Genomic DNA, 17,882 nt, shown 5'->3' on the forward strand with positions numbered 1-17,882 from the left:
AAGGTTAAAATAATTTGGTGCTTGTTTCTGCATGTACGTTTTGACGGAAGAATCCCTTTTTCTTAAAAAAAAAATGTGATTGCATCATTTTCAGTGTTAGGTAAGTCCCAAATTTTCATTGAAGAACTGTCACTGAACCTTCTTCAGGTGGCACCCGGATAACACACAAGTACTGAAGAATAATGTATTGTGTTTACAGTATTTATTTAATTTATAGACACATTTTTTACTGTTTATATAGACATCGTTGTGACTTTATATCTGCAGAACACCAGGATAGACTCATATCGAACAAACATTGAGGGACATCATGGGCATACCTGGGAACTACCTGGACCCAACCCTTGCGGGACGTGGCCAGGACTGCCCATTGGCGTTGGTGGGCGGTCGCACTGACGTTGGGGGGCGTTCCTTTTTGTCGCTGGTGGTTTCTACCATCAGTGGAAGTTCCTGCAAAAGTCACGGGAAACACTCGGGGAATAAGGTGTGTCAGGACCCCGCAGCTCAGGTGATTCGGGTATTGTCGTGGAGAACTGGAGAACCGGTGCTTCTCCTGGAGTTCTCCAGGCCAAACTTGGAGAGTTCCCAGGCATGATTATGGGGCTGAATGAGGCATTTGGCTCCTATGATGAAGGAACTTTAACAAATGTTTTCTGATACAATTTCATTTTTAGATTACATGACGTACACGTTTTTTTATTTTGTATTTATTTTTTGCAATATGGTTTACCATATGTGGTTAGAAAATCTATTTTTACATGTTAATTTCATAAACAAACAGCAGATGGCGATAGATATCACATTTGTGCTGTGCTGACGTCATTAACGTGCGCTGAAGCCGCCGTGTGCCCTCTGCGAGGTTGGAAAGACAGGAGGGTCACATCAGGTGGGGAGCAGTGAAAGCTTAACGTTCGGTGAGCCGGGTCGGTGTGACGTCATGTCGGGATATTCTCCGGACGAGAAGCTCCGTTTGGAGCAGCTGCGGGCTCTTAGGAGGCGCTGGCTGAAGGACCAGGAACTCAGTGCCCGGGAGCCCGTCCTGCCACATACCAAGAAGGGACCTATAGAGCGATTCTGGGGCAATTTCCTGCAACAGAGGAGCCTGTGGAGGATCTACGTGGGTAACTGTGGGAGGGATAGGGTTAATGCAGGTTAGGTCGGGTCTAATATTGTATATTGTATGGATTGTATTGGTTTGGGGTGTGTGGTTGAAATCATGCTTGTGGTTAGGCACATCCCCTTTACATAAATACATGGTCATTCTGGGTCCAAAAAGACTGGTTGGTACAGGGTTAAATAGAGGCAGGGGTGGACATATCTGTGTAGACTTTTGGAGTCATCTTGGTATTTTGGGAGCCAGGAAAGGATGTGCAATAGAAATCAATGCAGTAGAAAGTTATAGTACGGCCACGGGTAGAAAAACAGATTTGGAATTATGATACCTGTTTCTTCTTTTACAGACATTCAAAACCTATAATGCCGGTGTTTTCGCCTTGACAAAACTGCTGATCCCAGCCTGGGTTATTCATTACTACGTCAAGTACCATATTATGGTAATGTGAATCGATTAGGAGAAATATATATATCTATATATTTGTCCAATACCCATACATATAACTATATGTATTGAACATTCTTGGTGTGTTGAAAAATGGTATTGGGTGATTACCCACAATTCTAGACGCTACATTTCTGTAATATGTGTATTGTAATGTAATAAGATTTTGCTTCAATTACTTATCACACCTTGAATCTAGAAGAAAAAATAATACATTGATTTCAGCTTTCAAGATTAGTATTTAGTTGAAGCCATGATTTAACTGGGAATGTTTACGCTGCCATGAACACTAGACGACGTCCAAAACCATATCAGGGTATGTAGATCATCTAAAGAGACATGACATTATATTTTGCACGGAAGCAGTTTAGTAATACTAGACTGCTTAGCCGTCTCTCTGTCTCTTGGCAGAAGAGTTTGAAAATGAGAGGTCTCACGAGTGAGCACTCATAAGCCTATCATTATAGCCAGGAACTTTGGCTAAATGGCAAGACCTCAATGCCTGTTGAATGCGTTTGCATTAATGTGTATATTTAAGCTCACAAGCGGGGCTCTCAAAATCCCACCATTCCTGTCAGGAACTTTGTATAATGTACCGTAAGGCTATATGGCAAGCTCACGGGCAGGATTCTCATCACCCGATGTATCAGTACGTATTCATGTATATTTGTTATGTGTGATAACTGCCCCATTAAAATTCTACAGCACTGTGTAATTTGTTAATAAATAAAAAGATAATTATGTTAACCCTTCGATATGTGTATTGTACAGCGCTGCATACTTGCGCTTATTAAATAAAGCACTAAATAAATGAGCCACTTGATGTTACTGTGTGCTATATTAATCTACAGACACACCGGCATCTATTTACTAAAGGTCGAATTGAGAGGAGAGTTTGCAGAAGAGTTGTATTTCAGTTCCTTGACTTCTTTGCATTCTGAGTTTCCAACCCCGATGAGCTTCTGCTTCAGGAACAGACGGCTGGCCCTGTATAATGCTTATGGAAATCAGTGAGCTTTTTTCAAAGTCCCTTTACCTATCATTTATGCATTAAGCAGGGCCACATCAGCACTTCTTGCTTGAGGGACCTGCCGGTGTTTTCCCGTCATAATGAATAGTGAAGCGAGGGCCATTGAAACCACAACTATCCTGCAAACACTCCCAAATAAACCTCAGTGTATAAAACAGGTTGAATTTTCCCCCCATAATCTGTGTTATGTATGCATATGGTGTATGATATTACTGAAACCAGTGTTAATGGTGGGCATATAGTTCTTATTATGATAAACTATGTGAGATGTAAAACTGGTATCTGTTTTCATTCCAGGAAAAGCCCTACGGAATTGTAAATTTGAAACCACGAGTTTTCCCAGTAAGTGAATTTTTATTTCAGTGTTGTATAATGGCATTGAATGTGGCAAATGGGATATAGTGCTACTAATAAGTCTTATTTGTGCAATTTTACACAATCACATGAGTCATTTTCTATCGTACCCTGTTTGGCAGCGAGTCGTTCAGCCCACATTTAGTACGGGGGTTTAAAACGTATAACCGCACAGACGAAAAAAAAGCAGCCTGCTTGGTGTGAAGTGCAAAGAAGTTGCTATGCATTTTACATCATTTGAGCATCAACACAGGCAGGCTGCATTTAAATGGTATATGTAACTTTGCTATACAAAATGTATTGTGAATGCAGATTCTAAAGACTTATGGAAACTACAAATTTTTTTATTTTTTTTTAAGGGCGATGTCATTCTAGAGACTGGAGAAGTTATTCCTCCGCTGGAGGAGATGCACAATGAACACCATTGAAGGACTGCAATGCTTGTTCGGTTTCCACATTTTCATTGCTAAATGTGTTGCAGAAATTTGTATTTAACAATAAAATGGAAGCTTCAAAGTATTTATCCATACAAGTGATTGGCCATCCTGTAGTCTCTCGTGTGTGTGTGTATGTGTATATGTATGTATGCTACAGACACACAGGTATTTTAGACAGTTGTATGCATCCAACTTTGTGGAAACATGACTGTGCCCCAGTGCACAAAGCAAGGTCCATAAAGTCTTGGTTGGATGAGTTTGGTGTGGAAGAACTTGACTGGACCACACAGAGCCCATACCTCAACCTCATCAAACACCTTTGGGATAAACTAGATAGCTGCCATGGCTTATTGTAGCTGATTTTAATGGAATATCTTAATAGGAGTACAGAGGCCCCATATCAGCAACCATCACTGCTGAGTTCAATGTTTAAAAAGGCTAATTGATCATTGGAAAACCCTTTTGCAATTATGTTACAGCTAGAAATTTCCTTGTTCTCCACGAAAACAGCTAAGTGATCCCAACAGTAAGTGGGAATAATGGCTGTGTGCAGGCCCGGACTGGGACAAAAAATAGGCCTGGGCATTCAAGACTGAGCAGCCCATTTTTATTTATTTATTGTTAAAGCCCACCCTTCATGTACCATCTTTGCATTTCCCCAAATCACTTTCATGATAGACATAAACACTTACTCATTCACACAAATCATTAACACATATTCATTAATGCAGTCTCACAAATCATTCAAGCAATTCATCCACACATGAATTCATTCATTCTCATACGCATTCACAATTCATCTACACATTTATTCATTCATTCTCGTACGCATTCACACTACCCCATCTGCCCCTTCTCACTATGTTCCCCCTTATCAAATGTACCCCCTTCCCCACTTCTCAATATGTACTCCCTCTCACAATCTATCCCCTCTCCCCCTTCCTCACTGCACCCCCTTCCCTCACCCTACTTACCTTGTTGCCGGAGTAAGCAGCAACTGCGACTGGGTCCGCCACTCTAGGGGGCCGGGCAGCCCCCACCAGGGCCCGGCCTTAGGGATGTGCGGCCGCACAGGGTTTAAATTAAAACCGGGATTTGTTTTGTTTTGTTTTGTTTTAACTTTATTTAACATCCTCCATGATAAATAAAGTAAAAAAAACCCTTATTTGACATGGAGGATGTTAAATAAAGTAAAACAAAAAAAACTCGATGTTTTCATTTAAGCCCTGTGCGGCCGCACACCCCAAAGGCTGGCCCTGGTTGGGGCTGCCCAGCCTCCTAGAGTGGCGGACCCGGTCGCAGTTGATGCGGGCTTAAGGGGCAGGTGCCCCTTATGCCCTGCATTAATGAGGCCGCATAGGCCCAGTCCGTCCGGTCCTGACTGGGCCTATTTTAAGGTAGGGGCCTGGAGCTGCAGCTCCATCAGCCCCTACGTCAATCCGGCCCCTGGGCAAATGCCCGGTGTGCCCAATGGCCAGTCCGGGCCTGGCTGTGTGTATATATACGGTGTGTATATATATATATATATATATATATATATATACCGTATTTGCCCGATTATAGGTCGCACTTTTTCCCCCCACTTTAAGTCTTTAAAGTGGGGGTGCGGCCCATATTCGGGGTCTATCACAGGAATGCGCAATTCGTATCGCCCGACGCCCGGGACATGCAGTTCCGGGTGCCTGGCAGGCAGCGGGGTTAGGATACAGATCCCCAGCAGCGTTGCAGGGGACCTGTATCCTACTCTCCGATGCACTCACAAAGCCTCCCCTGCCAACACTTTCCTGCCGCATCGTGCAGACGTTCACCGGCAGCGGTGATTCGCGTAAACAACCTCCGCTGCCGGCACGTCTGCTCTATGTGCTTTAACAGTCTCCTTCGCCGGGAATTCCCACGGGGGGGAGTCCCGGCAAGGGAGATTGTTAAAGCACATCATGCAGACGTGCCGGCAGCGGAGGTTGTTTATGCTCGCCGGTGTACGTTAACAATTTTCCTTGCCGGAAGTGGCGGCACTAGAAGTTGAATACGCATACTGCGTAGATGTCCCCTGCCGGCCCTGCAAGACCCCGGGGAGTCTGCACTGGTAAGTCTAGAGGGGGGGGGCACATCTTGGGGGCAGAGTGGCAGCATATCTGTTCCACTGAGTGTTTTTTTTTACTAAGAAAATGTTTTCTTTACAAAAGCACCTAACTTTTAGGGTGTGGCCTATATTCGAGCCAATACGGTATATAATATATGATATCTATCTGATTTCCTGCCAATTCAGAAAACCATGTATTGCCAACCTTTAAGAGGTTAAATGATGGCAAGTTACAAAATCACTTCAAGGTAAGGATGAAGGATTATTAAAGTGTGAAAAAAGATGGGATCATACAAACAGTGGAGACCATTCACAGTGAGTTAGGTCGTAAAGTGCATTGCACTTTTCTTAACTTTATTTACTAAAGGAAGAGTTTGCAGAATTGTGGTTTCAACACTCACTCCATTATTCATTCTGAAAGGGCAAACGCTGGCAGGTTTCTCCTGCAAGAAGGGCTGAGCTGGCCCTGTATAATGTATAATTCAATGTATAAAGATTCTGAAGAAATCACTGATTTTACTATACATTGTACAGGGCCAGCCAAGCTCATTCTACAGCAGAAGCTCACTGGGGATGGGCCTTCATAATGAACAGTGAGGTCAGGCAGCCGAATCACTACTTTCTGGTCAATGCTCCCCCTTCGGCTACTCAGATTTAAAAAATGACAACTGAGTTTAGTAAAGTGCTGGTAGCAGCTGTCAGTATTTTGTATTGATTTGGGAACAATCCTTGTTGCCAATAACTATATCTAAATTTGGTTTTAATAATGATTTTTATTTTTTTGTTAGATTTCCAACAACAAATACAGGTCTTAGTGACTAAAACCCTGTAGATTATTTTGCATGATGTATATGGAACTGCATACTAAAGGTTGCACTTCTATACTGAACACATAAGACATGGCAAAACCCAGGTATTTGAATATTTACTTAGAAACAAAATAGAATTCTACAGCATGTCCAAAAAGATTTTTATACAAAAATAAAATGTGTTTCATTTATTTTAATCATTTAGTGTCCTTCAGTGGTTAACCGGACACTTAATAAAAGACCCAAGTACCATTCAATATTGATAGTTAATATGTAAACATATTGGAAGTAATTATATGAGGTTAAGCAATGGTTTTAGGAATGTGGATCCAAGACAACGTCCTGGTGGTAAATCTCTTCCATCATGGAGGAGGACCGGCGTCTTCCATCATCTCCTGCAGCACAGATCTCTCTAGCTGCTCGGTGTGATGCCTACGTCCAGCTGCAAAGCACCGTTTTCAGTGTCGAGGTGTATCTGAACGGCACTTTCCACCTCTTCACAGGATTAGTTGATTTGGATATTTTTTCTGCAGCTGCCAAAGAGCCGCAAGCCGTGTAGCATAGAGAACGTAACCCCAAGAGATCAGCACAATGCATAGTAGTACCTAAAAAAAAGAAAGCACAACAAATGTATGATTTAAAGGTCAGAATAGTGTTGAGTGTAGCATCATGTAACAATTTGGAGTTGGACTTACAGAGACAAAAGGTGATGGAAGCCCTGCGCAAACAGCTTACAATCTAGAAGGAGGCGGATGTAAGATTGCTAATGCTTCAGGTGGACCACTTTAGTATTGCAGCGTCAACACCAATGATGATGATGATGATGATACTGGACAAAAGTGCAGACTGACAGCAGGAGCGTGACGAGGAAAAGGGTCACTCTAGCCATCATATGCACATTAATACATAGCATTGCTGGGTCTGCAGAATCCCCCCCATATGCATTGCCAATTTTTCCACCCCCAGCTACTTGGCTTGCTGGAGAAATGTTCTGCGGCATCTCCCAGAATGTGATCCTTAGTGAATGCTGCGCGTGGGGGTCTATTCACGCGTAGAATGTTCTCCCTTTGATTTTTATAAGAGTGCATTCCTCCGCTACATCAGTGCGGAGATGTAGTGTTTAACAAACATTTATTAGTAACTCTAAATGTAAGGGTATACATATTGGATACGAGTTTCCCATATGGGGTCTGGACAGGGATTGATGCCAACATCATGGCGGACATTTACCGGGGTCTGGTTTAACGGGCCACTATCACACACATGCGCTTCACTCCGATATGGACTTCACAAACACTTTAACTCCTTATGAATATAGAGCACTTCCAGCACAAAGTGATGCAATCACCATGGCAACCAATATACAGTCCCTGCTGATTGCTACATACTTTTGCCAGCAACGCTCTTTATACGTAAGACCCCATTCAATCTTTAGCGGAATAAATAGGCTAAATCTCCCTGGATGGCGAATATGCAGCAAAAACAAACATTAAATCCTGTGAATAGAATCTGTTTCATGCTGCCATTTGCCTGCTTACTTTGCGCTTAATGAAGGCATCCTTTACTACGTACCAGCGAGTAAACCCGCTCCACCGCCCTCTTGCTGATCACAATCATGTCTACGGGTGCGCTGATCTGAGTGGATCTGACGACTTCGCATTGACCGCCGGTCATTCCCGAGCAGTTTGGAAACAGTGTGAATGTGTGAAGCTTTGTGCTATAGCAACATGGTTAACATCATTAAAGCTAACAGCGCAGGCGCCAACTGCCCGAGTATGCGTCTCCAGTCACGTGGACGTTTTTGGACAGCTTGTAGCCATCTTTGAATAGGGCAAAATAAAAACGGGAAGCTGTAGCGGCAGCATAACGGTGTAATGAACATTCACTCTGTGTTAATATTAGCGCTGCTATTCAGGCCTGCGCACGGTCTCGGTTTCTAACTGTGAAGTCTGCACGCTTGTCGCGAGGTGGGCAGTTGTTCCTCCTCGGCGCTAGGTGGCACCGCAGTATGGCACATGGCAGCCGCGTTCCTGGCCACCCTGTTACAGTGTCTCCCGGCATGCTGAGAGCATTGGTGGTTAGAAGGAGGAGGAACCGGAACCGGGGTTTGTTGTGTAACCCACTCGGGACAGCACGGAGGTTGGTGGGAAATGAGCTTATAACCCACGGCAGCATTTCCTACGCCGTCCCAAGTGAAGACGTGATGAGGGAGCGGAGGTCCCGGCGGCGGAAAGCAGGAGGCGGCAGCGAGGAGGCAGCAGACCCGGTAAGACATGTCACTTCATAGCTGTGCTAGGGGCAGAAGTCCGGTGTTACAAGGGGCTGCTGGAATACCCCAGAGGGACAGTGTGTCTGGAGGCCTGACGGTTCCGGGTCTGACGGTTGGGAGCGGAGCAAGGTGAAGGCTTGAGTCTAGACTTCCGCGTATCGGCCTCCATTACCTGTGGTGGCTATGGGCTAGTACAAGGCAGGGTTTGGGAGCCACGTTCACAGGGAAACGATTCCTTTGGCCGCCTGTCATCGTGGGGGGGGGGGTGTTAAATTAATATTTGTAATGTACTTTCCATAGCAGAACTGTCAAAACACCACCCTGTAGACTTCCTGCAGGACTAACTGTATTCTCATCGGCTCTTTAGAGTTTTTCTTGTAAACTGTAACAGTGCAGATGAGTTCACATTCTCATGGATTTGTAAGCTTCTCTGCCCATTTATCATTATCTGATGTGTAAGAGCTGGCTTAGTCTAATAAGGCAGCCATCATTTACCTGTCCAATAAAACACAAGATGTTTAGGATCATGGCATGGAGTGCATTGACTTGTGCCACCTCTGTTATTCTATAGCCGTTTTCTTTCCTGTATAATAGCTGTTTGGCGCTGTTATCTGGGTTGTTCAGCCAGTTCCTATTGATGGTTGAAATACATAAAGGGCTTTAGGAGAAGAGAGACAGAGTGTCTTAAGTCAAGGGGTTCAGAAGCTAAGCTGTAATATAAGTGATGGCGAATAAGTGGCGTGTTGTTTAAACTCCCAGGCTTTACTGTTTATTATGAAGGGCCAACACTGGCAGGTTTCTCTAATGAAAAGTGCTAAGCTAGCCATGTATATTACATAGTTCAGTTGTTGGGGGGCCATGGGGAATATCACTGGTTTAACTATGCTTTATACAGGCCTCCCAAGCTCTTTCTACAACAGAAGCGTATTGATGATGGGCCCCACAACTCTGCTGCAAAGGCTCCTGTCAACTCTCCCTTAAGTGATACGCCCCATAGCTTTCCAGCAGAATGAGGTGAGGTTAATACAAGCTATCGGAAAGCATGAGGCTGTCCCATACATTACACGTGTCTTGAGGCCAAGTAATGTTTGAGTTCTTACTTAAGATATAGTAAAATAATCTAGATGGGTTTCATGTATTTTTGCATTTCATTGCCAAAATGCATCTACCTTGGAGGAAAGTTAGCTGGGCATAGTTTTAGTTGTAATTTAACACGTGTTGTAGGGAAAACCCAAGATCTGCTGTGGCTTCAACAAATGAAGTTCGGTTCCATTATCTTTTCAGCTTCGTAAACTCTTAACTAATAAGTACGGTAAATACACTACGTCAGTGATGTATGATATGATCCATGTGCGCTCCAACTGAAATGATAGTGTCTTACAGTAACCAGGATGTACCGCTCTAAAGAAGTGGTCCTATGAAGTTTTCCAAGGAGGTTAAGTGTTTAATTGTGCTGCATATCGTGACAAGTAAAGTTTTGTTTAATCACAGAAGAAAATGAACCCAGATTCACAGGCTACCTCATGCCCTGCACGCTATGATTTCAGTGGCAAAAATTACATTTAAAACATTTAGAATACATTTATAAATAATACATGTATAATGATGAACTATTACTTCATATATATTTCTTGATTAGTGTTTTTCTTACTCAGGATATGTTTTGTGTGTTTCATTTCAATTGGGGGGGGCACTAGTTACTCTTTGGTTGAGTCAGGTACTGCTTTGTCATCATGAGTACTGAAGGGGTAACTGCATCCCAGTTATGACTCATTTAACCCCTTCGTGACAAAGGCTGATTTTACTTTTTGTACCCTTCGTGACAATGGCCGTTTTAACATTTCTGCGCTGCTCGTGTTTAGCTGTAATTTTCTTCTTTCCCGTTTACTGAACCCACACACATTAGATATTGTTTTTTTCAGGACAAGAAGGGCTTTCTTTAGATGACATTGTTTTGATTGTATCATATTATTTACTATTAAAAAAAGTATAAAATATAGTGAAAAATTTAGAAAAAAATGACTGTTTCTAACTTTTAGTTGAAAAATCTTTTACTCATCTATAAAAGGTAATAAAAAAACCTGCTAACTAGATTCTACTATTTGTCCTGAGTTTAGAAATACCCAATGTTTTTATGTTTTTTTGCTTTTTTCTGCACGTTATGGAGCAATAAGTACAGGTACCGTTTTGCTATTTCAAAGCCATTTTTTCCAAATCTGGTAATTCTTCCCCCCATGTGCCATTTCGGGTATCTTTGAAGCCGGCCAATGCAATTTACCCCATCAAGTCATATATTTTTGAAAACTAGACGGCCCAGGGTATTCCAAATGCTGGTATTTTAACCCTTTCCAAGCACTTATTCTACCATCAGCCTTTGTCAAACTTTATGGTAGTAATTTTTTTGCATTTGTTTTTACACACACATTTTACTTTAGGTATAAATAAACAGGTTCTGGTATATGTCACTATCAAAAAACACCCCAATATGTGTTTAGCAACATCTCCTGAGTACAGCGATACCTCACATGAATGATTTTGCCTGGCTGTTTGGGGGCAAAAGGGCCACATTTGGGGCATGCACATTTTTCAATGTTGCACTTTGGCGTATTGGGGGATCCACTGCCCATGCCCTATTTGGTACATCTTTGAGCCGGGCCATTTCAGTGTGCCCAATAAAGCTATATATTTTTGAAAACTAGACACCCCAGGGTATTTCAAATGCTAGTATTTTAACTCTTTCCATGCACCATATCTACCACCAGTCTTTGTCAAACTTTGTGATAGTCATTTTTTTCCATTTGTTTTGTCACACACATTTTACTTCAGGTATGAATTAAAAAGTTCTCGTATATGTCACTATCACAAAACACCCCAATATGTGTTCAGCAACATCTCCTGAGCGCAGTGATACCCCACATGAATGATTTTGCCTGGCTGTTCGGGGGCAAAAGAGCCACATTTGGGGCATGCACATTTTTCAATGTTGAACTTTGGCATTTGGGGATCCACTGCCCGTGCCCTATTTGGTACATCTTTGAGCCGGGCCATTTCAGTATGCCCAACAAAACCATATATTTTTGAAAACTAGACACCCCAGGGTATTTTAAATGCTGGTATTTTAACTCTTTGCATGCACACATTTTACCACCAGCATTTTTTCAAAGTTTGCAGTAGTATTTTTGTGTGTGTATTTTTCCCACACACACCTACTTTATGTATGAATTTACAGCTCCTGGTATATGCCGCTGTCACACGACACCCCAATATGTGTTCAGCAACATCTCCTGAGTACAGTGATACCCCACATGCATGGGTTTGTCATTTTTGGGGGGAACTAAAAGGCCACATTTGGTACGTGTGCATTTTTCTAATTGGAAATTAGATGTGTGGCCATCCTTCCCCTCGTGTTAATTGGGACCTTGTTGAACCCGGCCAATTCAATTTACCCCATCAAATCATACATTTTTTAAAAGTAGACACCCCATGGGCATTTAATATGCCAGTATTTTAACTCTTTCCATGCGAGAATTGTTTTAAGCTAATATGCTAATTTTAGGACTTGCTCACAAAAATATATTTTTTATATATATATATATTTTTTTTGTCTTTTTTTAAATTTTTTTAACATTTTTTTTCAACTTGAAGGTTCCCCTGATAGTGAAATCAGTGGGAAATTATTTTTACATTTTACTGTTTTTTTACTATTTTTTTTCTAATTATTATTAATTTTATTTTATTTTTAATTTATTTTTTCTAATCACACTGTGATTAGAAAGCTGAGCTCCATTGACTTGCATGGTTGAATGCAGTACCTATATTCAACCTGCAAGTGGAGCCAGAGTTCTCTAGAGGGTCTGGAGACCGTCTAGCGAACTTTTTAGACTTTATTGTTTCTTTATTGAATTTTCCCGGACCGCCGCCATCTTGCAGATGGCGAAGATCACCAGCAGCTGCGGCTGTGACCGCTCTCCGGAGCGGTCACAGCCCATCCAAAGGTAAGTGTTTGGTGTCGCTGGATGCCTCCTGATCGAGGCATTCCAGCGACACCATTTAAGTTTAGGAGGCGATCGTTGATCGCCTCCTAAACGCTTTTAAAACGGGCGTCCGCCGCCATACAAAGTATGGCGGATGTTGACGCCCCGGGGAGGGGCCAGAGATGGCCCCTTTGTGCCGATAATGGCGTTGCTGAATGCCTCGAGGTCGAGGCATTACAGCAACGCCCTTTCGGTGCAGAAAGCGAAAATAGATCGCTTTCTGCACCCGTTTAATGACGTGCCGGTCCTGGCACGTCATTTGTCGTTATCGACATGAATTTCCGTGACGTGCCCGGACCGGCAATTGTCATCAAGGGGTTAAATTAGACTCTCTGCCTTTCAGTGAGATGGTGCCACCAAGTGGCTGTGCTCTGCAACCACACATATATTCTGTACCATATGTGACCAAATGTATATGTTACTCGTTTTGGCAAAATTATTTTTCTTCTTGAATAGCTACATAACTTGAACTGTATTTGGGGAACTTATCATTGATTGTAATTTCATAAGAACAGCTCTTGTCTTCTCAAATGACAAGAAATTAGCCCACTAAAAGTGAATATATATGAACATCAATGGGGGGGGGGGGAATTGTAGAGAGGCACAGCGAAACTAATATTATAAAATAGCAAAATTGTTGTATAACACCCCAGGACTTTACCAAAAAATAGCCCATGAATAAATGACCAAAAGTAAAAAGGTGCATACACTAAAATATAAAAAAAATTCTATTTATTACAAAAGCAATACAGTACAGAAAAGGTATATAAAGAAATACTTAATAAGCAAAAAATAATAATAATAATTAAAAAAAAAAAGCAATACCAGTGACAAGAGTTTCATCAGAATGCCTTGATCACCTTGCTGAAACGTATCTATTTATATTTAATTGTTTTTTACTTTTGGTTATTGGTGGGGAAAAATACTGAAGTCTATTAACTGAAAAGGGCATTGGCAGAAGTTAGATTTTTCACTTTGCATTTTTGGAGAAAACACTAATGAAATTGTCATGCAAGTAGAGCTGAGCTGGTCCTGTTTAATGGATTAAGTCAGGGACAAGAGTTTGAAGAAATCTCCCACACTACATATGTGTGATGCAATTGCTTCTTGTGGAAGAAGCTCACCGTGTCTTGGCCTTGATAATGTTCTGTAGCAAGGCGTGGAAATGTTCACCTCTCCTACAATCCTACTCTTTAGTGCATAAACTCAGTTATCCTGTTGCTTTCAGCTATTCCATATTCTTAGATTTAAAGATGTTTTTGATTCAATGTGCTACACATCTGTAGGTATACATGACATATTTTTCTCTTTCTTGCTTTACTATCCAATCAAGAACTTGCCATCAAAAAAACTTGCTCGATGCTAATATAGTTAGAATTTTAACAATATGTAGGGACTCATCAATTTTTAAACCTACCTCCCAGACCAATGGCAGACCATAACAACATTTAATGAATCGGTTATAATGATCGATAGGCAGGGATATGTGAATGTTAGTACCCCTTAGAATTTTTCAAAACGGCTCTCGCATTAACACCTCAAGCAGTAACTCTAGTTATTACTTGATAGCTAGATACCGCTCCAGGAGAGTGTTACATTGTTACTCCGACTGAGTGCATTATTAAATCACGCTGGAATACATAATTGCATACTGTAAGACCTAGTCTGGCAGCGTTAGATGTTTTGTTTTAAAAATAATTAATAAAGGTTATTGTTTTTCTGCCCAGTTAAGTTTTTCATGTTTATTGTCTAGGGTTATTCCCTAAGCAAAGACAAATTGGGGACTATTGCAGTTCTATCTGGCAGATACGTACTTGGAAACTTATCTGGGAATTGTAACTGATCTGTAACTAAAGCTACTTATTAACTGTGATCTGTAACTATTCATGATCTTTAAAATAAAAAAAACTTGGGAATGTTTTATGGATTTCTTTTTTTTTTTTTCTTCAGATGATGGCTTCCACAACAGAGGACACAAGTAAACTTCAAGGCCATGGTGCACCAGCTGATGCCTCCCCAGACTCAAAATGTCCCATATGCCTTGACAGATTTGATAACGTGTCCCACTTAGACAGATGCCTGCATAGATTCTGCTTTCGCTGTATCCAGGAGTGGGCAAAAAACAAAACTGAGTGTCCTCTATGCAAGCAACCGTTTTATTCAATCTTCCATAGTATTCGAGCTGAGGATGATTTCAAGGAATATGTATTGAGGCCTACAATGAATGGCTCTTTTGGCAGCCCAGATGGACGCAGATTTCGCTACCGCACTACCCTTACCCGAGACTACCGCCTACCTGTTCGATCCCTGCGATCCTCATCGACACAAAGGACGTTTTCACCTCCAGACCATGGGATTCTTTTTGAGGGGATTTCTAATCAAACTTCACGACAAATGGGTGGGGAGATTCGGCAAATGATGCGAAGGTTGGCATCCAGACGGCAGGCCAGTGCAGAAGGACGGTCTATGAGGCAAATCCAGGAGCAGGAACTTATCAATTTCAGAAGGGCATTATACCGATCTGGTATGCGTGTGAGGAATATTCAGGATGGAGGGCGCTACCGTGACATTTCTGCTGGATTTTTCCAACGAAATCCTGCTTGCCTTCATCGTCTTATACCCTGGCTAAAGAGAGAGTTAACTGTCCTATTTGGAACCCATGGCTCTCTTGCTAATATTGTGCAGCACATCATCATGAGCAATATGACACGCTACGACATGGAAAGCCAAGCATTTGTGGAGGACCTGAGACCTTTCCTGCTTCATCGTACAGACCATTTTCTACATGAATTCATTAACTTTGCCCGCTGCCCTTATAATATTGAGGCATATGATCAGCATGCTAACTATGATTGCCCTGCCCCATCATACGAGGAAGGAAGTCATTCTGAGTCATCAGTTATCACTATTTCACCTGATGAGGCACATGCTAGGGAGCCAGATGTATCCGAGCCTTTTCTTTCTGTTGGACAAACCCCATGGGATGATGAGACCCCCGGACCTTCATATTCCACCTTGGAGCAACCAGCTGCTACAACGTCAACAACTGTTGATATATCTGAAAGTTCGGATGAGGAACCTTTAGGCAGCAGATTGGTTGCCCAGGACTCTAAACATGGGTCCCCTGAAAATACACGTAACTCACTTAATTCTGATGACTGTGTCATAGTTGGTTATGTTAAACCATTATCAGAAAGAACTCCAGAATTAGTTGAACTATCTTCTGACTCAGAAGGGTCTCTGTGTGAGGTAAATTATGAGGACACTAAAAAACCACTGCTGAAGCCATTCACTTTGAGTGATAGTAATGCATCAAGTGGATCCTCTTCTCCTATACCCTCTCTTACATGTCATAACGCACACAAAGCTGCCCTTAAAGCGAGCATCTCACCTAATAAAAACACAATTTCTCTAAAAAAAGACAAGGGTAAAAAGCCACTTGATGTGTCTTCTAGGATTACACTGGAGTCCAGGAAAGATAACAGTCGTTCATGTAGCAGCCACTCTGTGTCAGAATGGAGATCAAGGTCGAGAAGCTCAGATTGTTACTCTCGTTCATCACACAATAGAGGCCACAGCACTAAAAGGCAGCATCATGCCAAAAATTGCGTAAGAACGAAGACTCCAGAAAAAAGCAGACACAAAGGTAGGAGGGAAAAGAAGAAATCTAGGAGCAGGGACAGGAGTTTGTCATTGAGGAGTAGGACTGTGTCACTGACAAGTGAAAGCTCCAGAGAAAGGGCTGGATCCAGCTCTAGAAGCAAAAACCGCTGCAAAGGCAGATCAAGAAGCCGTGATAGTGACTTTACTAGAGAAAAGTATCACAACAAATATCAATGGGAGTACACCTACTACAGCAGGAATCGAGCCAGTGATGGTTATGAACAGTCCTACCGAAGGCGAACATGTGTCAGAGGTCATTATTCTAGAACTTCTAGTAGTCCAGAATACAAGGTACCGTCTTCCTCTGAGAGAAGAGGTGTTAGTCGTGAAAGGCGATATGTTACTGGCAGACAACATCATCGTGAAAGGTACAGATCCAGGAGTCGTTCCAGCAGTCAAATAAACACCTCTAGTACAGAACGCAATCTGTCTGAGAAACCAAGTGGAAAAAGAAAGTATAAAACGCGGCACCTTGAGCATAAGGAGAAAGATGATGGTACTCGGGCGGCACAGCCCAGGTCAACAGAACAGTACAGAAATGAGTTACCTGCTTCCTTCTCCAAAGAACCAAAGAAAAAGTGGAAAAAGAAGACAAGAAGCCCCAGTGTGGAAATAGTTTATGAAGGTAAAACAGCAGAAAGTACAAGGCACCATAAAAAGAAGAAAAAGAAAAAGCATAAGAAGAAGCGTCGTAGGGAACAGTCATCCCGTTCTCCAGCTACTTCTCCTGTTATAATTACTATTGATAGCGGCAGCGAAACTTCTATTGTTGATGACCCCCCTTGCAATGATAACAGTACTCCCTCACAGGATGAAAGCAACAATGCCACCTCTATTGCTGCACCAAGCCAAACCACATCTACCTCTGTCATGGCCAGCACCACTGATATATCAGCACCTGATATCAGCACAACTGAAGAGGCTGAGCCTTATTCTAAAGGTTATGGTTTATGCTCTATCAGCGGCAACTTGGTTGACCCAACATGTATTTTGGATGGTTTACTCCTCGGCGAGAAACCCGTTGAACAGCCCCTTCCAGCAAAATGCACTTCACCTAGTAGACAGACTCACCATGAAGAAAACCCTATAACAACTGAGCTGAGCCCATCAGACCCGGAGGCTGCACAAGACACTGCAGCTCCATTAACGGGTCCGACTAGAAGTGAGCTTCAACAAGATCTTGCCGAGGAAACGTATGCAAGTCCTCTCTTGGAACAGATGACAGCTGGTGAAACGGAAGCATGAGGGAACGTCTTCTTTTGTCCTGATTTTATTTTACTATGTTCAGAACTGGCTTAAAGGGACAGTTTATTGTCCTATGCCTCCTCGCCAACACAAATGCATAATAAACTACTTTGTAATTACTTTAATATGTGTCTGTAGGAAAAAAAATACCGTATTGGCTCGGATATAGGCCGCACCCGAATATAGGCCGCACCCTAAAAGTTAGGTGCTTTTTTAAAGAAAAAAATGTCTTGGTAAAAAAAAAAACCACATATGCAGCCACTCTGCCCCCGTGAGATATGCTGCTTCTCTGCCCTTCCCAGACATGCTGCCACTCTGCTCCCCCGAGATATGTTACCACTCTATCCCCCCCTGACATATGCACTCTGCCCCCGAGATGTGCCCCCCCCCGGGATATGCTGCT

At 42.3% G+C, this 17,882-nt stretch overlaps 2 protein-coding genes and 1 pseudogene across 4 annotated transcripts; 2 read left to right on the forward strand and 1 right to left on the reverse strand.

Moving 5' to 3' along the window:
- Positions 1-937: 937 nt before the first annotated feature.
- Positions 938-3,370, forward strand: LOC149276117 (NADH dehydrogenase [ubiquinone] 1 beta subcomplex subunit 6-like). Of its 3 annotated transcripts, XM_089503883.1 has the most exons (4): positions 938-1,117; positions 1,461-1,553; positions 2,886-2,930; positions 3,302-3,370. In XM_089503883.1, exons 1-4 carry the CDS (start codon positions 938-940, stop codon positions 3,368-3,370), a joined length of 387 nt encoding a protein of 128 aa, XP_089360009.1. The 3 variants fall into 3 exon arrangements, with proteins under 3 accessions (XP_089360009.1, XP_089360010.1, XP_089360011.1); XM_089503884.1 differs by lacking the exon at positions 2,886-2,930; XM_089503885.1 differs by lacking the exon at positions 1,461-1,553.
- Positions 3,371-6,765: 3,395 nt separating this feature from the next.
- Positions 6,766-7,885, reverse strand: LOC149276118 (transition zone microprotein 1-like). The gene is made up of 2 exons (XM_089503863.1): positions 7,841-7,885; positions 6,766-6,873 (listed from the first exon to the last, which is right to left on the reverse strand). Exons 1-2 carry the CDS (start codon positions 7,883-7,885, stop codon positions 6,766-6,768), a joined length of 153 nt encoding a protein of 50 aa, XP_089359989.1.
- Positions 7,886-8,276: 391 nt separating this feature from the next.
- On the forward strand, positions 8,277-17,479 carry LOC149276119 (E3 ubiquitin-protein ligase Topors pseudogene; annotated as a pseudogene).
- Positions 17,480-17,882: the final 403 nt, after the last annotated feature.

The sequence above is a fragment of the Sceloporus occidentalis genome, unplaced genomic scaffold (genome assembly GCF_023333645.1).
Source record: "Sceloporus occidentalis isolate IW3139 unplaced genomic scaffold, rSceOcc1.0.p SCAF_246, whole genome shotgun sequence".
Classification (NCBI taxonomy): domain Eukaryota; kingdom Metazoa; phylum Chordata; class Lepidosauria; order Squamata; family Phrynosomatidae; genus Sceloporus; species Sceloporus occidentalis.